Genomic DNA, 23632 nt, shown 5'->3' on the forward strand with positions numbered 1-23632 from the left:
GCACTAGTGGCTTTATTTGCTAACCAATATATTTCTTAATATTTATTAAGTTTTTTGTTGCAGAAAATTATCACCTTAAATGCCATTTGGATGAAACCTGTAAGAAAAACATGGCATGCAAAGCACAGGTAGTGAACATCCTGATGAGGACGATAAGTGTCATTACAGTGTTTATGTTTCCAACAGATGCCTTAGTATTTACATTTTTATTGCTGATTTTAGTCCCAAAGTCTAAAACCAGTATTAGAAACTTGGCATTTATTATAATTATGAGTAGTGCTTGATGCTGATGTAGCGGCCACAAAATTCCGAGTCCCGTGCTAGGAATCAAATCATGGACCTTCTGATCTGAAGTCGAACACCTTGTCCACATGACCAAAGAGGTTAACCCTGTCAGCAAGCTGATTAGGTAAAGATGTCATCCGTGGGATGACTCCACTCCCTGCTACATACTCCCATGTCTACAGAAGGCACGTCCTTGGCCTCATTGTTAGGTACAGAGGCTTACCTAAATTTGCTCAAATTTGATATGAACATGCTCAGCCCCATGCTGAGGCCAATGTAGCAGGAACAACATTGAACCATGGACCTTCAGATCAGAAGTCGGAGATGGATTGACATGTTTTATTGAAATATTATTAATTGTTAGTTCTTCTAGTTTAATTAGTCTTACCAAGGACAAGTACTTGTGGTAGAATAAGGAATTTATTAAATGGAGCATTGATGAGAAGAACCGTACAAGTCATTTCTATTCTAGGGCATGAATAATGTAATTTACAGTGTACTGCTATAATGCACAAGACTTCTTTCAAATATTCAAAATGACTGATATTGATAGTAGTAAAAAGCATGAATTGGTAGTAATATTGATAAACTGTTTGATTCATTATTCATCCATTTGGAGTTTTAATTCATTACTATTTGAATTACTATCATTGTAGATAAGACATATTACACATTATCTGGAGTTAATCCTTCTCTGTATGCCAGTGTCATACCTCATCTAAGAGCTACGTCCTAGGACATTTCGTATCAATGATGCAGTATACAGCCCTGACGAAAACAGACTAACAAATTAATATGTATGCAATACAATCATTACATGTGATACTACCCAGAATACTACATAATATTAAATTATACTTTTATACAGAATGCCTTTAATATGTTGCTTGCAATATTTTAACTATGTGAAGGCAAATTATAAACTATGAAATCTGGACCAAACAATTTAGCTATTGACATCATGAGCATGTATCTATGCAAATGGGATGCAATGACTTGTCAACCTGTTAGCTGAATCTTACAACTAGCATGAACTACAGAAGACCAATTGTAACCTGGATCTTCATGCATGTATGCCTCATTCACATGTTAAGTGGTAACATAGGACATTGTATTAGTTAAGAATGTTTTCCCTTTCCTATGGAACTGGAAAAATCGAAAAAACAGAACTATTTCAGAATGATCAGGGAATATTTGGAACCCCCCAGGAGCCCTTCTTCAACCACAAGGAAAGTGGTGTCACACCAGAACTCCTGGGACAATGGCTTCTTGATCTCAGCGCTATCAACTCAAACAGACTCAAGGGCAGCACAAAGGTATTAGTGAAATACAAATCTACTCTGAATGTGTAGTATGGAGGGGCTTTGCTCTATACTACAGCACTTATGATACACTCACATATTCGGTGAATCGAACCATAGTCTTTCATGAATACAATTCATTATTGGTCACCAGAACCAAATATGAATTGATATTTACAATATTTTATTTGAGCATGTTTTACTTGAGATATGCAAGTGAGATATGCAAGAATGGAATATGTACTAGCATTGCAGTAGTGCAAGTCATGTTAATTTGTAATGACTGCACATGGTACTGTGAACAATAACTATTAATCTATTTCATACTAATGTTTTGTGTCAGATCACTAGTTATTACTACTACAAACTAACAGTCAACATGGGGGTTCTGTATTGTGCATCAATCGCTGGAGCACAATATTGTGTTCGTGAATAATTATTCGTATTGGTTTACCAATATTTGTGATACATATCATATTTGCCACATAGTGTATTCATTGCAACCCTACTATATACCAAACTCTCTCCATCTTGACCTGAAACACTCCGAATCTCTGGACTTGTTTGATCAAACTGTTATGAGAGTGTATTTTTTGTAATTTGTATATTTTTTTATTAAGTGATAGTTATCATCGGGTCACGATGTTTAGAGTTTTGGAAGCCGATCATGGAGGTTTCACACTTCGCTGGAGTGCTGAAGAATCAGTGACTGTGTAATGTAAGGCTGCTTGTTGTGTTAAAACACACACACACACAAACTTACACTCAGAGTTATACTGGAGTTGTGTTGTCATTCGGCCTACTTACATCGGTCTGCCTCTTCATCAACGTTCAACCTACATGCAAGAAAGCTCGCCTTGAAAGATTTAGTAGAACTGTTTCTCACTGAAAACCAAGACTTTGGCGAGTTGATATTATATTTGTGACTCATTACTTTAGATTTGACTCAGTTGCATTGTACTAGAAATCTCTATTGTGAATCATTGTATCTTGCTCTTTGGTCAATACATACTATTGAATATTTTAGATTTATCTGTGTTATATTTTGCTGGCTCTGAGGGGATTTCTTATACCTTCAGTCATGGCAATTATTAAGTCTCAAAACGTACCTCTTTGGTCAATATTATCATCAATAGCCTTTCTTAATTTCTCATGTATTGTGCATCTGTCCCATTGACAGTATGGTATACTGTCAGACAATTACCCTGATTCTAATCATGTTATCAAAAGTCTGTGATGATGTTTATTGCTGACAAGGTGGACAGATCATAAAAATCATACATTACAAATGCTTTCATTTCTTTAACTAATATTTCTCATAGCCAGAATGACTTTTTAGTATTTGGAAGAATTAACACACAAGCAGCTATATTTTTAAATGACTAATTGTAATATTTGTGATTCTTTTTATGTCATAATGCTGAGAGTTAGACTTGTTCCCCTACATTGCATGACAAGAAGGAATCACTCAAGTGAAAATATCATAATTTTTACAAATATTTTTATTAGTCAAGCATTCTGCTGTTTGTTGCAGGATTGCTTTAAGAGTTTCAAACATGTTGATTTGATCTACAAGACATGTGACAGGTTGAAAATGTCACCTCAAGTAAAGCTTTTGGCAGTGGAAATATTCAACAGGTGAGTTCCTACAACAGACTATACTACTATGCTGCAGCTTTACTGTGCTAATATTGAAATATCTGGGTTTGCTCAATCTAGGTATATATCTGTACATTTCTGAGAGGGCATAACACATCCTGTATACTTTCATTTGTTTTGTCCTGAGTGTATTTTAAAATGCTGTAAAAACATGGTTCATGCCTTTATCCCAAGGAGGCACAGGATCCTAGCAGCAGCAGCCATAATTCATGACACACATAATTCATTTATTCCAGTCCTCCTTTAGTGACCAGTCATATAATGGTGTTTGCACATGCATGTGTGTTTGTGTATTTTTTAACAAATAAAAACAAGAAGCATCTAGTAAAAATTAGTATCACTTCAAGCTCCTTGAAGTATTCTGAAGTTTGACAATGCATTGTTTTCTAATACACCTCTGATAGTACACAACATGGCCTCTAAGATGTTCAAGAGGCTCATAAAGATATACACAAGCTCCAACCTGAACACTGTGTTGGACTCATCCAGCCTGAGAGTTGCATTGAAACAAGTCAATGCAAATCACAGTATCAGTGTTAGATTTGGGTGAAAGGACAAGGTATGATAAGGGTGGTTTTTGGCCCACTAACAGAATTGGCTGAAAACATGTTATTTATTTAGAGACAAGTTAGCTTTGCATAAAAATGCTATATTTTATATGTTCTGAGGTGTAATTTTTCTGCAGAGGGGCCCAAAATGGGTTTTATCAGTTCCCATGAAAAATAACAAGAAGTCTGAAATATCAGTGTGCCATAATGGCTTATTTACAACTGTTATTTTATTTACATACAAATTACAGCAGTTTTATGACAGGTAGTCATGCTGAAAAACATGTCAAAGTCAGTCATAATGTTTTAACTTCAAGGGGCCCAATTAGGGTTGCAAAACATTGTTAATTCAATTACTTGCCAATTGTGTCCCCAAAACTCAGTCATTATCCACAGCATTCTTTGCAAATGTAATCCATGGGTCCATTGTACAACATGTAAGCATGATAACAATCATGTTGCACTAAGAATCTCAGGGGCCTGTTTTGGGTGAAGCTTCATTTTGGGCACAGCTTCATTCTAACTAGTAAGTGTTACAAGTCAGCATTTACAACCAGTTTTAGCAAATATACAGTTAACATCTCAATCATCATATGTTATTACAATAGCCAACCATGTCGCACTAAAAATCACAGGTCTTGACCTCAAAGGGGCCCATTTTGGGTGAAATTTCAATGTCAGTGCAGGTTCATATTAACACCATGCACATGTTAAAGTCAGTATTCAAAAGACTTCACAGAGTAATTATTCACTACTTATCCAATTTAAAGATATAAAACATCCACTATTACTCTTCATTCACACAGTCATCAATCTCAGTATCTGATTCACTCTCAAGAACTGCAGTATTCAAAAGTGTATAAACCTAAAGTAGATCAAAATGTATAAAATATGAATTTAAAATATTGGGAACAAAGGCAACTAGACTGACTTGAAAAGGCAAATGGTCAGTGTCTTAACAAAAGATTCACATGATGTTAATTAAAGCTTGTTTCACAAGTGTTGTAACATAGATTACCAAACTTAAGAAAAAAATTACAATATTTGGATTTGATGTGAAACAGTTTAGTTAAACATTGTAGACTTGATAAACAAACTTTGAAAAAAAGAAAGAAGAGTTACATGGATTTGAACCTGCATGTCTGATAACAAAAGAAACCTCCAGTCCACCATTGCAACCATTAGGCTACATATTCCTTTGCCTCCCACTGTGAATTTAAGCTTATATATTACACTTTACAACTATGTATGACATGATGTCTGCTTGTGTTCATCACCTGCTAGACCTTGATACAATGTTCTTATTCTAGCTAAAACATCCTATTCATACAGTTAAGTGTAGTCATTTTGGTTAAATGAAATCTAATATGTCATTGGAAACATCAAGGTACATAAGTTCTTGGAAAATGCATATGTTTATACATGGCAATCCTGTTGAATGACAGTGTTATTTTGACAGTGACAGGTGACTCAAAGGTGTTTGATACACAGATGATAGAAAAACTATGATCAAATTCTTACATAATAACAAAGATTTTCACCTTTACAGTACTACTTGATCATATTTTGAAAATCTTCAGACATCTTCTTACTTTTCTAGCAGAGACCAACAACCAAACACCAATGTTTACATCTCATAAATCTGCCTTGTGGGTGCCTTATGATATTGAAAATTTTAATAACGATGTTTGACATGTGTATTTTAGAGCACAAAACCATTCAAAATATAATGTATCATGGCACAGATGTGTAAATGTGATGGATTGTTTTTAAAGATGTTAGTTTATGTCAATGTTTATTTTTTTAGATGTTGTATGGGGCAATTTCATAAACCGAAAAAATGTACTTTTTTAATGATTTTGATATGAGCAAAAGCGTGACCCACTACAATTTTTTAGGTGTACATTCTAATTTACTCGCTTCATATGTGGTGAAAAAATTGGGATGGGTCACGCTTTTGCTCACACTTTTCTATCACTCTGAAAATCAGAAAATGTAGGTTTCTAGAAGATATTGTAAAATATGTTAACTTTGAGGTCTTCAAAGAGGAAAACTAACAACACTAGAAACATAAAAATGCAATTGGAGGTAACTTCAACAATTAATTTAGCTCCTTTTATGCTAAAATTATCGTGTTGTAAAATTTTGATAATCATGACATGTTGTGGGCCAATAAGGGCCTCTATCATACTTTGTCCTTTTGAGTGGGTCCAAATTGATGAAAATAATGTTTCTGGACCGCCTCCAATGTTAAATAGCTGGACCCCCTCCAATGTTAAATAGATGGGCAGATGTAAAGTAGAGGGGGTCCTCCAAAACCCTCTCTTGAGCCAACACTGCAGTATATTACGTTTTCTGGAACACAGGATTCATTCATCAGAGCTAAACATTACTTCCAATCCCGGACAAGCCCCCAAAATGTTGCATCCCTCAGGTTCAACGATATCAGATGAGGTTGCTGGAATAAAACAAATGACATGTAAAGTCTTGTTGAAAGAATCAGTCATGTATTCTGACAAAATGGCGAGGCTCCTGAAGTGGGAAGTGTAGACCCCATAGGTATCTAACAGTAACTTTTACCCTTAGAGTTATCACGCCTTAGAGAGATTTTATGGGACCTCCCCACTTGAAACAAGCAATGAAACTTGAATGTCATTTGTCATCTGTTACAATACCGTTAAAATAAAGGAGGGAATATTCAATTTTGCGAGCATACCACTCGCCAATGCGACTAGTATGAGAAAAAGTAGTATGCATCCATACAGATGAAACATTTCTAAAGGAATGGAATAAACTGTCACATTATCCCTTAATTTTTCTTCATCATTTGTTTCCTCCTTGGCTTCATCATTTGCATTTATCAATCTTGTGAATCTAACATCTCCTACTTTTTATCCCCCGACAAGTAATGTAGGGGGATACAGTCAACGGCTCATCTGTCTGTCCATCCATCCTTACTCATTTTGTTTCCGGCGCATAACTCCAAAACCATTCAGCATTTTTCAACAAAAATTTCTCATATATCAAACAGCACCTAACATGGTGCCTTTTGTTATTTCCAGATTTTTGTGATTTTTATTTTTCTTGGTTTCTATGTAAATGATTTGTTCCTAGTCTTAATGGGAGGGTTGACCTTCATATCCGGGGCAAAAGACAAGGGGCACTTTCAACAAGACTTGGTAGATATATCAAACATAAGCAAAAGTGGTGTCTTTTGCTATTTGCAGGTGTTTGTCATTTATACTTTTCTTGGTTTCCATGGAAATGATTCATACAAAAGCGAGGGATCAACCCCCATCTTGAAAACTTTCATTACCTTTCAGGAAAATGGAAACGATTTTGACTTGAGGTAGATCCCAAAGTGGTGCCTTTTGCTATTTACAGATTATTGTGATTTATCATTTTCTGAGTTTCCATGGAAACAATTTAAACAGTCTCAAAACGGAGGGATGGGCTGTTTCCAGAGCACAACTCGAAAACCGTTTGATATCTTTCTACAGATCTTGGCAGATATATGAGACAGATATTGAATTGGTGCTTTTGCTGTTTACAGATATGTGGCGTTTATATTTTTCATGATTTCCATGGAAACTATTCGAAACTTAGTCTAAAAAAGCATCAAGTAACTGTCAGATGATTTGTCCTTTCATATATGTGGGAGTCGGGGGATATGTGATCTTCTGATGACTCTTGTTTAAATGGTATGTGTAAGTCAAGCACTACTATTGTCTGTTCCATGTCAAACTGGCAGAATTCCTGCAGGTCACACCTAGACAGCTTCATGTTGTTCATTGTTTCTTTGACCAGGTTCATGACCAGACACACTGAGCAGTTGTATAATCATGTCCTAACGTCAGACAGCCAGACTAAGAAGTCGGACTGGGACAAAATCTTAGAGAGGATCATCAAGCAACAGGCTCTGAGGATTACCTCTTGTTGTCAGATTGCAAGCAAGCTCACATCACACCACAAGGTATCATGTTTTGTGTGGTTGAAATCTTGTGATACTTGTGTCCATGTCTTAATATTGATAAGTAATTTGACATCCCGCATGCACTAATACCATTATTACCCTGTTTTATGGAATAATGTGCACTTGGTTTTCTGTTCAGCTGTACAAAGAGCTTACAACCAGTGATCGAAATAAGCTCCAGCCTGACTGCCCATGGCTGGTAAATTTTGAGTCGGGCTGCCTGGAAATTCTCTCCAACAGCCCAATTGTAAGGCTGAAATTTTTAAGGTTGACCTACTTTCAGTTCGCTCTCAGGACGATCATCTAACTCAAACTGTAAACTATAAGTAGTAATGGTATCACAGCAAAAGTATTCATCCTTCCCTTTAAACATTTAATGCATTTAGAACTGATTAACAGTGTTAACGAATGGTGTTTCACAATAACAGGACATTGCGTCCTGTAAGTTTCAGATGTCTGTCTGACCCAGTGAAACTCACAGGACCCACAGAATAAAATTAAACACACATATCAGATTTAACATTTTTCATTATTGGCTTTGAAATTATTAACATTATATAGTGATAAACATTATAAACATGAATTTAGAAACAGTGAACAAGTGTCACATGCCACAAATAACAACTTCAGACAAAAGTTGTGACATATTCAGTCAGACACTGGGGCCAGCAGGTCGGGGACTTCTGTCTGACCGTTGGCAAATCTGCCGGAATGTAAACTTCTTCTTGTGTGAAAATGAAGCCATTCAGGGTGAATGCATGTGAAGGATTGATGGAGTAAGCATTCTTTCAGATTTTTTTTCTTTCACAAAACAAAGTAACTGACAATGATAACTCTTTTTGTTTTCAGTATTCATACTGGTTGTGACGGTGTTGTTTAGAAACGTATGTTTTGACAATGAAAGTTGTATGTGCACAGGATGTAAATTTTTAATGGTGCGTTAACTTATTGTTCATAATATCAGGGAGCCTATACAGAGGGGGAGAAGAAACTCCTCAAAAAGCCACAGAACGTATGTCTCGGGTCGTTGTTTAACGAGTGTAGCCAATATGGTGGCAGTGTAGTATTTAAGATTGAGCCCAATTTATTTTCAACAGCTGATTAAGTTCGCTGAGTGTTGTAACAACTGAAATCCAACATGTAGAAGATAGGTTAACTATTTTGTCACTTCAGTTTAAATCAAATAATTGGTAGTAGTGTCCGTATTAGGACATTAGATTTGTAGTCAAGTTTCAAGTCGGTATGTTATAGCTCACTGGCTTCTATTCTCGATTCACCACAAAGATAGACTAAAATGTGCCAATAAAAACTTCTTTCACACATTCGTTTAATTTTTAGAAGAAGAACATACCTTTAGTTGAAAGGTATTTGCAAGTAATAGTGACAGTTTCATGACTTAAAAAAATGTTAGGGTGTAATTGAGGTGTGTGAAAATATGACATTTCGCCATTGAAATGCTATACACCGTTGTTTGAGTATTTCTAGTCACTTCCTCAAAAACATCTTTCACATGCACCTTTAATTCATATGAGGGGAATATACTATCAGGTGAAATGTGTTTGCAAGTAATAGTGAAAGTTCCATAATCTAAAACAAAATCTTAGTGTGTCTTTGAGGTGTGAGAAAAATGTGACATATTGCCGATCTGATCTGATTCGCCATTGATGCTTGAGGGTTATAGTTCCATTACTCTTTCTTTCTTGTTGATCTTATTATTTGACAAAGCTGGAAAGTTGTTTTAGAACGCTTTGTGGGAGTTTTACACTTTATTTTTGAGGGCTGTATGACAGTGTCAGTTAACATTTTGTTAATGTCTATTCCATTCACCACATGCAATAAGATATCTGAATTAATTATTAATGTAAATAAAAATGTTTCAAAGCAGATGTTTTAAATGGACAGCTAATGTTAACACGTGTTCTCGCGATACTTTTGCATTCTTTAACATGTTTTAGGAGGGAAGGTCGCAGTGTATCATTTATTCTTTAATTCATTCACATATGTACTTCTTTCTTTTATTCTTTTTCTTTATTTCGTTCATTCATTCACATAATTTTTGCTCTTAATTCTTGCTCTTAATTCTTACTGTAATTCATTCATTCATTGTAAAATTCCGACTGATACAATAAACTGGCTGAAGTTCTGTTAAACCAGGGATAGTCTACAACGTATATACTCTATATTGTCTCCCTGGTTAAACACAACTGAAGTTGCACTGGGAACGAGCCAAGTCACTGTGTGCGTTGGAGCATGATGAGGCACACATTAATTAGTACAAATGGTAAAGAAAGCAAGCGAGTGACCTATCCCTGTTGTAGAGTATCCCTGATAATATGTTGCCTAATCAGTACAAATTTGAATTTTGAATGATATGTGTTTGTTTTTGTAAGTTATTGCAAAAAGTAAGTTAAAAAGGTGGTCAGGCAACTTTCAAGATGGGCAGGCAACATTTATGGGCCACCAGCCCGGCTGTCAGGTTGAGTTGAAAAATTATTTCAATCACTGCTTACAACCCATGGTGACCATGACCTACATGAATATTACCAGACACAAAACTGTGTCATACGTATAGGAGAAACCACTCATCCTCAGGTGTGGTAGGGATTGTGAACCCAGATCAGAGGTGAAAATCCAAGGATGCATTCACAATCCCTACCACACCTGAGAATGAGTGGTTTCTCCAACTTATCAACTGTCAAGTGACATATGCTATTTTATAATAAATAAGTAATGCATGTCATTTGATTCGTAGCAACTCATGTCATTCCGGCAAAACGGTCGAGGAAAGCACTGATTCGCACGGAATGTGTGTGCTAACCTCAATCACGTGCACACCACATGCACGTGCTACATGCACAGAATTTCATTCGCCTTACAGTCATGAAGGATACAACACGACAGACAAGTCAGACAGCGAAAGAGAGCTATTTCTCAATCAGAATTCTTTTAAAACGTATTCCAAAGATATTGGTAAGAGTAATAACAATGACAATGTCAACTCTTGGTTTGGAGAACCTTTAAGTGAACAAGATAATCAGCTAAGATACAAAGTTCTGTGTCAAAACAAATGAACATGGAAAACAACTGGGCACTCGGCATTCTTAAAAGATGGCAGGAGGAAAGATGACATACATGCATGGACAAAAACATTGCTTTGTCTGAGAGTTGTTTGAAAGGGAATTTACTAGAGATGTCAGCCAGCGATATTAACACTGTACTTAGGTACTTTGTTTTCACGGCACGAATACAAGACTGTGGTTATTATCTGTCAACTGTGCTGTATGGATTGTTCGCTGCATTTGCATCTGTTCTGAAAACGAATGGCTCATCCTTCAAGCTATTTGAAGACAACGAATTTAAGGACACCCGTAATGCTCTTGACGATGGAGTGAAAGAGAGGTCTACTTTTGGACTGGGGTAAAAAACTCAACAGGTTATATCATTCGAAGAGGCAAACATCTTATGGGACCTAAATATTCTCGGTGACGATACTCCCCAGAAGCTTCTCGATACGTTACTATACCTTACAGGTGAGTACAAGTTTACTGCTATTGAATTGGGAGTTCTCAATCACCAAATAATATATCAGTTGCAGTATACCCACATTTGGTCCCCATAGTTTGCTAGTTTAATTCATCAAAACATCGCTTAAAATATTTTATATCGGTTTTATGGAATGTTGTGTTGAATTTAAATGTTACAATTTTGAATTTTACAGGGCTATACTTTGTGCTGAGGGGTGGAAAAGAACATTGAAGTCTGCAAATGGTTAGCAACCCTCAGATTACAGGCCTCCATACTGATGGTAACGGTAGACATTTTCTGCTCTATGTTGAAGACATGTCGAAGACCAACTCTGGTGGACTGAAGCAGAGGAAATTAAAGGGGAAAGAAGTACGGGCCTATGAGAATACTGACGAACCAGCTAGATGCTATGTCCGCACATATGAGAAGTACAAATCTTTATGGTGAGTTTCAATAGCGTTTTCTCATTTAATGTTTTGATGAAAGTCAATTTTGCAATTAAATTTTATTGAGCAAGTATGTTATTATGTATTTTCCACACGTTTTCAGCCACAAAAGCCTAGATGGGAATTATGCGTTCTATCTAACTCCACTGAAAATACCCAAAGAAAAGGAATGGTTTCACAGGATTCCGGTTGGTCATAACATGCTCCAAGATACTGTCAAGTGCATCTGTAGAGCAGCCAGTATCAGTGGGAAGAAAAGCAACCATTCTCTGAGGGCAGGTGCTACCACATAATAGTACCAAAGCAACATTGATGAGCAGACCATATGCAAACAGACAGGTAGGTAATTTGATGTTTTTATATCAAGCATCAGTGTACACTTAAAACTACATTTTTCAGATGTTGATATTTGCAGTTTCATTTCAAAGTAGTAATCTGTAGGCCAGTTTGCATACTAGTATAAACAGGCAAAAAGGGAAAACAGTGTTCATATTGTATTATTTCATCAATTTTTTTCAGGTCACAGAAGTGGTGCTGTTCATCTATACGAACATATGACGACCAGAGAGCAGCTGTGAGCAGTCTTCTTTATGCTAAATCCCGGAAAGTGGAGGAGAACTGTCAAAATGAAACACCTGAGAAGAATGGAGACAGCCAAGAAGTAAAACACTCAGCTCGAAAGGATTTTGAAACTGAAGGCCGCTGTGTCACTCTTACCTTCAATTTTAATTGAAGTAATGACAATAAAATTCTGAGTGCTTTGGGGTTTTTTTGCAGTGAGCTTTCACAGTTTTGTAATCCTTCTTAACAGGGTTGACAATGTAATTGTAATCCGTGGTATCAGGGTACACAAAACAATTGTAATCCCTCGTACCCCTAATGTGGGGTTTGTGAAAGCAAAGCCATGTGATATGATAATTATAAAACCTGTTGAAAGGGTCATTAAGGAGCTCATAGGTCGATAATACTCAGTACCCATTCATAACAGATCATATAAAAAATATGACCAAATTACAGAACTATGCAATAATTTGTTAAAACAGTTACCACGTTGCATGAACCAGACACTTAATGGTGTCTTCTGAAATTATATTACGTTCAGTAGCTTGAGTGATGCTGTATCAGAACACTGATGTTGGCATCTTTTGAGTCAGAATAAGTGATGCAGTCTTTAATCTGTGTTACTACTAACTTGAATTGGTTTTTAGTCATTTCCTGAGCAGGAGCATTATTAGCAGTGCATGTTGAACCATTAATTTGTGTAATACTAAAATATATCTCTCTGTTACTTCATTCAGAAACTCTAATTTGTTTAAAATAAGAAAATTAATGGCTGCAATTTACTTTGTGAAAAGATGTTTACTGCTTTGAAGTTTGTCAATTTCATTTTAAAAAGTGCAAGAATTACTTGAATTATTTTTTGAAAATTTATGGCTTATGGTATCTGAGGTGAAATAAACTGATCTGTTGCTTTTCAAGCTTTGATAGCTTCAGATTTACACAGATACAGTTTACCTGTCTATACTTACCCGTTGAAGTACATTTACCTTGGAAGAAATGAGAACAGAAGTCACAAGATGTCACAAAATAGCTCAAATTAGTTATTATGTATATATTTTTCCATATCCTGACTCATGCTTATCATGCTTATCTCCTCCCTCTTTGTGAATGATAGTGGAACACTAAACATACCATGAAATCTCCTCTTTGAAGAGGACATACATTCACGCACAAGTAGCCTCCCTTACTGTTGGCACCCTCATCGGTCACATGACCGGCCATGCTTGTCACTCTCAGTCTCTCCTCCATCACACTGGTGAACGGTTGGAGGCACTCTGGAATCCTTACACGGCACATATCCTTGTTCTATTTCGATTTTTAGTCTAAATTTTTGCCATATATTGCTTTTGATCTGTATTTAAAAGCATTATGTATTTAAATTCATAAATTTTACATCTTTTTATGTTGTTAGATCCTGGATGTAGCGGAGGAAACGTCTAAGTCCAAAGAGAGATCTTCATCAGACTTAACCTTGTCACAGACTAAGAAGCAGAAGCCATCTACATGAGCAAGGATGAAGATATCTTCATTGAAGTAGCACTCAAGTTCAGCATCAAGGTTCTTTAATGAGGAGATCATATCTCTTTATGAAGCGGTCATCTCTGATGACCCTCCTATACTGCCACCTGAGGTGAGTAAGTCATCTCTGCAGGATCAGTGCATCACTCCATGAGACGGCCTTCTACCTACGCAGACATTTGGTATTACAGTTGGTAACGTCAACACCTCAGACACATCATCTACCTTACTGCAGTTGCAGCATACTACGCAGAACTTCAAAACGGGGCTCTTCGTGTAACAGTTTACCGAGCAGATGATTACTATGATGGACCGCCACCTCACAGAAGAAAGGAGACAGAAGTCATTTTTGAAGACTGTCACCTTGCTCGCAGGATCTGTAGGTGCAAATGCACTCACAGATGAGGAGGATGGCATGGACGAATGCTTACGTTCAAGAAGATCCTCACTGTCTGCTACATCTGTATGTAGAAGTTTAGAGAAACCTGCCTTTGTCAATTTGGCAAGTGCCCTCGCACACTTACCACATTCTTGCAGAAAAGATTCATCACATGCATCCCCAGGACACCACAGATCAGATATGGATTGTTATTGCCATTGGATTTGGAGCGTGGGTGCATGCATGCGCAAACACTTTTATGGAATAATGCTTACTCTACTTGAGGTTTACACATGCAGAAGGAGCATTGAGACATTCACTGCAAGGATAATTTTCAGAGAACCTCTCAAATGGGTAGAAATGATTCTTCAGAAAGAGCGTTACTTTGCCAATCATTATCGGATGATGATAAGTGTTAGAACTCAGAAGTAATGTCGTGGATCACCAACAGCTTGGATTTGGAATTTTCATCTAATCCATCAAAAGGAATCCAATGAAGCCCTTACACATAAAATGGTGGTTGAAGACTTCGCTCACCTTTCCACCGATCTCACTATCAGTTCTTGTTACACAGAAGAAGGATCATCAGTTTTCTGTTCACCTGGCCTCAACATCTGAAGGGTTTGACTCTCTTGAATAGACAAAACTTATTGTCTACTTGTTCCTGGAGTGACATATTTTCCAAGACGTTACTACGAGCTCCTAGGTCATCACCATCAGTCTTCAGTGGAGGAATTGAAGACATCATGATGATTAAGTCCATTGATACCTTGGCCAACATTATTCGACAGACATATCAGCGATGCTCAAACAAGCCCAAGTTTTCCGGAGTCCGGAAAGCCAGGGACAAAAAATGAGTTAACTTTTTAGAGGCAGCAATCATCTAGAAACAGCAGGAGTACATTTGGAAGAGGACGCCCTTCCACGGGTGCGAGACGTGGGAAGAACTGAAGATTGGGTTCAGAATGACTGAAGTCTTCCACCATCAGCCATTCCTGTACAACTGTCAACAGTGGGTGGACTGTCAACAGTCAGCAGTCTGGGAAAATTGGGGGATTCTGCAAGACAACTACATTTCTCAGATACTACGGATTCAGCTAGAGCCTACACCACCATTGACAATAGACCCAGTTCTCTTCAACTACATACTTGATCAAGTGGAAAAGTTAGCTAACGCCATAAAGTCCTAACACCAAGTTACAATAAAAGAGTAGCAGTCGAGGAGATAGATCAACACCATCTCACGCCCAGATTCTACTCCCCAATTTTCTTGGTACCAAAGGAAAATTCCAAGGAAAAGTTCAGACTCATCTACAACATAAGGGAATTCAAACAGTATAAATCTACTCAGACCTGAGAGATTCAAGATGGTCCACCTGCCTCAACTCTGACATCTCATCCATCTGGCAGATTATCTCGCAAGCATGGGTCTGCAGGATGCTTATCTACACATCCCAATGCATCCAGAATCCAGGAAATATCTACGCTTCCTCTTCAACTTTCGTCACTTCCAGCGGAATGTCCTATCATTTGGAATGTCATTGGCCCCCTGGTTGTTTACTTGTTTACATCATCAAGGGTTAAGCAGTGCCTTTCATGTGGACGATGGGATTCAAGTTCATCACAGGATCAGTCAAATCAGACTCCAGTTGGACTTCACCATTAGATTGCTCTCACAACTAGGATAGTTTGTCAATCTGCTAAAATCAGAGTTAGAACCGCAGCAGGAACACGATTCATCACGCCACTGAATCGCATTGTTGTTGAGGATTGCTGGACCAAAATTCAAGTAAAGATATGACTAGCACTATTCTCTCCGATACCACTATGACAGTAGCAATATCTTCTCAGTATAGTCACCTAAGCTCAGGATATGACCAGAAGGGGAAAACTGCAGTTATGCCCATTACAAAAGTTCCTGAATACTCACCTGGACAGTTTGGATCGGATCTGATGGGACAAATTAAAACCATACCTGTTACGGTGGATTCACAGATCAAATGTCTCCTGAAAAAAACTATTTAACAGAGCCAGACTACAACACTAATCTATACGTTGATGCACTGCTACAGGGATTGCTCGCTCATGACCATAATGGAGGACTGCTTTTAGAAATCAGACTTAGAGTTTGCCAACCACTATTTCAGAAACATAGCCACGAAAGACATCTCTGGTATCCACCAGTTTGGGCCACTTGTAGCACAACTAACACTTCCACAAAGGTGCTGAGTTAATCTCACCCCTTTATCACGCCACTTGTAGAGTCCAAGACTCTGAGGAGTAAAATGGTTGAGGCTCCATGCACATGTCTTGAACAGGCTTGCAAGACTGTTTATGACCTTGTACTTATAATAGGAGATACTCATACATGAAGGAGGGTCACAATTCATCTTGATGGGAAGATCTTGACATAAAGTTGTATTAGATAACTAGTAGGATGCTAGTAGATCTGTATTTCCACATAGATATGCAAGCAATCCTTTAAACAAGAAGGGAAGTCTGACACATTGTGAGTTAAGAAATGGATGTTGGAAGAACAGGATTGATGTAGTGCCATTATAGTTACCGTGGCGGGAAATACAGGACATACTTAAAACAGCAAAAGAATCCAAAACATAGCCTGACCCACTACCTATCCGTCGGATTCTGTAAGCATAATAATCAAGATAAGGAAAAATATGTAATTTCTGAATAAAACTGATATTTTATACTTCTATCCTGACTCATGATGAACTCTCCTAACCTCCCCACTATATGTCACGTTTGATCTCCTTGTAGTCTGACATTTCTGAGAAAGTGACAGGCATGTTCGGTCATGTGACCAAGAAGGGCATCAAAAGTGGGAAGAGGTAAGCATAATAAGCCGGAGTCAGGATAAGTATAAAATATCAATTTCATTCTGAAATTACATATTTTTTTAAAGGAAATTCACTACTGATTATATAACACCATACTCAACGGGTTTAGTGGCATCACCATGAGTGATTTGAAAAATACTAATATATTCATGTCAGTGAAGTTTTTATGTTGTCCAAAGTTTACAAATCAGTCACAAAATATGTTGTTTTGTCCTAACATGTGCAACTCAGTCTTGCCAATGTTATTTAGGTAAACAGATTGTTCTTTTCTGCTGCTTCGGTTATGTTTTCATTTCATCAGCTATAAAAACTACTTCCCTTCCATTGCAGATCATATCAGTCAGCAGAGCACGCAGATTCCTGTGTGAACTTGGTCATAACTACACCGCAAGCAGTATTCTCCAGTCAGAACTACGCATTTTGAAAACTCTTGAATTCAAGCTTCCAGTTCTTTCACCTTTGCAGTATGTAGAGACTCTACTGGAAATAATAGGTGCCTGATACACAGATGTTGTGAAACCTATTTACCACATTGGATTCCTGTGACCAGGACAGAACCCAATGACATCATTTTAACCAGGACAGATCCCAGTGACACGCCATTCACCAGGGCAGCACCCAGTAACACTCTACAGACCCAGTAACACTCCATTCAACAAGACATATCCCATTGACATCACATTAACCAGGACAGATCCCAGTGTCACCACATTAACCAGGACAGATCCCAGTGACACCACATTCACCAGGACAGATCCCAGTGACATCACATTCACCAGGACAGATCCCAGTAACGCTCCATTCACTAAGACAGATCCCAGTTACATTCCATTCACCATAACAGAACCCACTGACACTCTATAGACCAGGACAGATCTCACTCAGTTCACAGGTGACATTCCATTAACAAGGACAGATCCATTGACAACACATTCACCAGGGCAGATCCACTTGAGACCCCATCAACCAGAACAGTTTCAACATACATACCTTGATTAAAGTGAAAGAATATAAACTATCAAAATAAAAGTAAATATTTGATCCTGTTGAATACAAATGTTAAGATTTACTATGAATGAAAAATTGGGTTAATATTCAAGTTTTCTTTCTTTTTCTTATTATTATTTTATCATTTTCAGAAGGTTCATATTATTGTCATTATTGTGTAGAAATGGGCACTAGTTCCCTAGTCCTTGACAAATTGCAAATACATGTATTTAATTTTTCAAAAGGCGTAGTAGAAAGATGCAGTTTATCATGATTTAGCCATGTGTTGTCCTGATGGTGAAAAAAGGTAGTTCTATCACTGCAGTCTGTGACACTATTATTTTCTTTCAGGGCATAATGACAAAGGAACTGATGTGAAGTTGTATCATTCAACTGCCATCAAACTTCTGTATCTCTTCAACTTGAAGAGGACAGAAATCTATGACAAGCTATACAAATCTACTTGCTCTGAAAAGGCAGCACAACTACAAAACAGGTAAGATTAGTCTACCCTCAAAAGGTTAAAGCATGGATTATGAAATATCTCATTTATTATTTCCATGATTAGATAGAGAACAACTTGAAAGGTGCAATTAAATTTTATGATTTGCACTGAAACAATGTTTTGACATACACAAACTGTATAAGTAAATGTAGCATTCCAGAAAATGGTATAAGCATCTATAGCAAAACGTCGCAATTGTACAATAAGTTAATCATCCTTAATCACTGCACAAGTTAATCATCCATAAAGACTTGTCATTCTACAGTAAACTATGTTTAAGAATAACACACTTACATTGAAGTGAAGCATATAGTGAACAGTTCTAGACAGCCCCAAACACTTTCTGTATGCTTAAATCAAAATGCATAAAATGAACACAGGTTATAAACAAACTAAACAAGTAGTCTCATTGGCTTTGTTGTAACTTTATAGTGTATGTAAACCGATTATAATAGTAAAATTGTAACATGACCAGTGACCTTTAACCCTTGGATGACTTGTGAGCTCTGTTCAAACACAATAGTATATTTTTTATTATTGATTAATAAAGTGTCTCTTTCAAAAAATTATTTTTAATTGTGTTTCTATTACAAACTTTTTCAACATGCTGGGTTAAAATGTTTATAACATGGTGATGCATGAACATGGTTGTGTCCCCCAGAGTATGTGAGATGGTGAGTGACATGTTGCTGCTGGGGACGGCAGTGATAACAGCCTCTGCATTCATCATAGACATGTCAACCACGGACACTGTGAGTACCAGGGATAAAACTATCCATGACTTGCCTATGTTCTAACTGCAGTGGAATAGTTGACACTTGACCCAACTAGCTCACAAATAGAATGAAATAACCTTTAACAAACAACCAACCATTACATCAAAAATACATCATGTTTGTGCAACAGCTATTGCAGTAGTAGTACTGCCATATTGAAAAGGCATTTTCTTTATACTGAGGTCTATCAACAGCATGCTGGTTGCAGTACTTACCTGCAGTAAACATACAACATCCAAACCTAATGAATGGGTATAAACCAGTACAAGATGACACACCATTTCCAATTATGAAGTCACTTTGAATTTCTAGACAAGGATGAAGATTTTGTCATAGCATATACTGTATAGTTAAATTAAAAAATATTATATATGTTATAATATGACAGTGTTGGAACTTCTTTTCAATTTTTCAGATTTTAGAGAATCTGTCCCTCATTACTAAAATTGTGAAAGATGAAATTGTGGACTTTGCCACCGTCATTGTGGAGGTTGTACAAGAAAACAAAAGCCACACCCGTTAAAGACTATCAAACACTGGCACACGAGCTTGTTTCTTGACAGATGTCACTTTGTGTTCAGTACAAATATAGCAGCAGGTCACGGTTTACATTTTTCTGTGATAATAAAGTTATTTGTGATATCTGTGAATAAAATTGAACTGTGAGGTTTACGTAGTATTGCTTAAGCAACATATGTCATATTTGGGATTTGGGCTGTGGCTGAGGTGGCTAGGCGGTTGACTTTGTGTGCTGGCAATTAGGTGCCTGACTCTGAGGGTGTAGGTTGGAATCCTGGATGGGACTCAACCAAAAAAGTACTAGAATTTGTACTTTACTAAGAAAGTGAAATCTCCAAATATGACATGTTGCATTTGACCACTTTCTAAAATGGCATTGTGTAATCATGTTGCTTAAGGTTTTCTTGTCAGAAATGTGTAATACCTGGTTATGTCCTATATACTTTGAAAGTATCAGACTGGATGAATGCCAATATTTGTAATGTCATCCAAACCAAGTTTATATATCCATGTGCATATGTCAACTAACCACTAGTTACTTTAGGACCGAGGTGTCTGGGGCAACATGAGCATCACTAAAATCTCAAGAACAAAAGAACCTTAAAGGCAGAAGTTCACATGCTTGATCCAGCCAATGATTGCATTTGAATGTGTTCTATAAAACTCTTAATTTCTATTTCATTATGGGCATAAGGACAACCACATGGCAATTACTTAGGTGTTCTTCTCACAATATCTGAAATTTGAACCTTGATGCAGTCTTTGTATTATCACTATGCTCTGAAAGTGGTGGTCTTTTTATCTCTGTAACTGTCCATTTGAAATGATATGAGTGATGTTCAATCATGTACTTGCTGTGCTAGTTAAAAGTTAGCTGCCACAAATGACCCAAAGAGATCAAGTCAAGTTAAAACAGTTTCCATACAAAGCTTATCAGTGTGAGTGAGACAGTGAGTATAGTTTTATGCCACTTTTAGTGGGAAATCAAATTCGGATCTTCAGCATGACCATCCTCGATATCTCCAGGGTATATTTTCAGATAAATCTCCGCTATACCCTGGATGCATCTACAGCTTGGCCCAGAAAATTTGTTACCTCCAATGGCTGCCTTTTTATCCAGTCATGTGTCTACACTAGGAAATTGAGCGCACCAGTCACAACTCACTTTCACTTGTTAAATTATCTAACGGATTAAACTTGGCAACACTACTCTGAAAGAGGTAGAAGGAGTGCTTACACATATTTGTTTAAGTTTCGGACCTGTAAATTTGTATCATTTCCCCCAAATCTATATCACACTGCAAACAAACCTTCCCTAGAGATATCGAGTATGCAGCATGAAGAGCAGAGGCTTTAACCATTAGGTTACCCCACCACCCCAATTATCTGATAGAAGCACATATTGTAGTGATTGTTTATAACAGTAGCAATATTTTTTCAGTCATCCACTGAAAAATAAACTGCAATGTTGGAAAGCAGTGAGAAAAATATCATGACAAGCTATTATCCCAGTCATTTTTGTGTAAGAAAACAATGTCAGTCCATCATTTTGGGCAGCATCGCATCAATAATATGATGAAAAGTCACTTTAACGGCTTTTGTGTTACTTCCTCTTCCAAGTCCTTTACCATTAGAGCAGACATGTACAGTTTTCTGACTAGGATAGCTGAAGTCAGAGATAAACCTACATCTGTAGCACCTTGACATCATGACATCTAGGCCCTCACAATGAAGCTGTAACTATTCATTACAGCTGAAAGGTTTAGAGTCATAGACTCAGGGGTTCAAAATTGTTTTTTAAAGTGACTTGCCACAGGAAAAGTGACTTCAAGAAAGTACATCCACTCCAGATGACCAGTGTGATGAGTCTACTTCAGCTACTTTCAGCTATTTTCATGAAATACAACCTTTCTCATCCAATGAAATCACAAAGCTTATTAAGCTTCTGCCAGATAAGAGCTGTAAGCTCGACCCTATACCAACACAACTTGTGAAATCATGTCTAGAGGTTTTAGGCCATCCAATAACAAACATTATCAGTCTCTCGATATCATCAGGCAAGTTCCCTTAAACCTTCAAACAGGCTCTGGTGAGACCCCTCCTGAAGAAAAGTAACCTGGACCCAAATACTCTGAACAACTACAGACCCATATCTAATCTCCCATTTCTTTCTAAGATGCTAGAGAAGGCTGTGTGTATCCGCCTCTCTGAACATCTGAAGAAACACAAGCTGCTTGACAAACATCAGTCTGCTTACCGACCAAACCACTCCACTGAAACAGCGCTCATAAAAGTCACCAATGACATTCTAACAGAAGCAGACAAAGAAAATGTATCAGCACTGGTTCTTCTAGATCTCTCGGAAGCCTTTGACACCATTGACCATAACACACTGCTGTCAAGAATGGAAAATGATCTGAAAGTCAAGGGCACTGCTCTTTCATGGCTGCAGTTCTACCTAACAGATCGATCCCAAGTAGTTAGGATTGAGAGCAAAACATCAAGCCCAACAGATTTCAAGAGTGGTGTCCCACAAGGTTCTGTGCTAGGACCAGTGCTGTTCTCTGTGTACACTTCACCACTGGGTAGAATAGCAGACAAGCATCAAGTCAACCAGCATAAATATGCAGATGACAACCAAATCTATTCTTCATTGCCTAGTAAGGAATTCGGGCCATCCTTGGACTCTCTCCCTGATTCTTGCAGTGACATTCAGACATGGATGACTAAAAACCTATTGAAACTTAATGAAAGTAGGATCAAAAATAAAACTCTTCAAACTTGAAAAGCCATCTCTCCAAATAGGAAATACTATCATAGCACCAGCCCCGAAGGTCAAGAATCTTGGGATTATTCTCGATGAACATCTGAAAATGAACATGTATATCTCCAACATCATTAGCACAGCTCACATGCATCTCAGGAACATCGGAAAACTCTGCAGTCATCTGAGTGCTGATGCTACTTCAAAACTTGTCCTATCTCTGGTAATGTCCAGAGTAGATTACTGTAACAGCCTTCTCAACAACGTCACTGATCACAGTACTCCAGAACTAAAAGATTTAAACTGGATACCAATCACTGCAAGAATGGACTACAAAACTATTGTAGCTACATACGTGTCTTAACGGATTGGCCCCTGACTACCTCACAAAGTTACTGCCCCTGTATCAGCCCTCACACTCACTGAGATCCCAAAACCAAATGCTTGTGAGAGTCCCAAACATCAAAACCAATTTTGGCAAAAAGTCATTCGCTTTCAATGCACCAATGAAATGGAATGCGCTACCATTCGAACTCAAAACCAGCACCTCAATAACATCTTTTAAGACTGCCCTTAAAACACATCTGTTCAAGTGTCACACTGTGACTGTTTAAACACTGCCTAGTTGAACCCACCAAGAACTTTCCGGAGAATATGAAGGCTCCCCAACACTGCAGCCTTCTGCATTACCCAGACTGTCAGAAGGGCTGTGCTCCTGGTGGAGAACCCGGGCACGCTCCTGATCTGTGCCAAGAGATCAGGAGGTACCAAACCAAGGGCACCGAGAACAATGGAGAGCCTGACGACACTGTACTTGGGATGCAAGCGAGACATTTCAAAGGCGAGGTCCGCATATTTATCATGCTTTTCCTGAATCTTGCCAATCACATTGCTGACAAAAAGGACAGAAAATTCAATGATATAAATAATTTCATTGGCTTTATCGAATAGGACAAGATCAAGTTTGTTGGCAGGAATTTGTCTCAGGTTGTATATTGGCCTATTCCAGAGAAGTTTGAAAGCATCAT

General features: G+C 37.6%; 1 protein-coding gene across 1 annotated transcript; it reads left to right on the forward strand.

Annotated features, from left to right (window-relative positions):
• The first annotated feature begins 67 nt into the window (after positions 1 to 67).
• On the forward strand, positions 68 to 19997 carry LOC137268901 (cyclin N-terminal domain-containing protein 1-like). Its single transcript, XM_067803509.1, has 8 exons — positions 68 to 128; positions 1464 to 1601; positions 3121 to 3224; positions 7601 to 7766; positions 17384 to 17546; positions 18392 to 18536; positions 19207 to 19297; positions 19737 to 19997. The coding sequence occupies exons 1-8, from the start codon at positions 111 to 113 to the stop codon at positions 19842 to 19844; spliced, it is 933 nt and encodes a 310-aa protein (XP_067659610.1). The 5' UTR covers positions 68 to 110; the 3' UTR covers positions 19845 to 19997.
• Positions 19998 to 23632: the final 3635 nt, after the last annotated feature.

The sequence above is a fragment of the Haliotis asinina genome, chromosome 16 (genome assembly GCF_037392515.1).
Source record: "Haliotis asinina isolate JCU_RB_2024 chromosome 16, JCU_Hal_asi_v2, whole genome shotgun sequence".
Lineage (NCBI taxonomy): Eukaryota > Metazoa > Mollusca > Gastropoda > Lepetellida > Haliotidae > Haliotis > Haliotis asinina.

What these genes read in the sequence shown, in the direction of transcription:
- LOC137268901 (XM_067803509.1), top strand. An exon ending in AGCTCACATCACACCACAAG is followed by an intron (nt 7,767 to 17,383) that starts GTATCATGTTTT and finishes CTTCCATTGCAG; the next exon opens with ATCATATCAGTCAGCAGAGC. An exon ending in ACATGTCAACCACGGACACT is followed by an intron (nt 19,298 to 19,736) that starts GTGAGTACCAGG and finishes TCAATTTTTCAG; the next exon opens with ATTTTAGAGAATCTGTCCCT.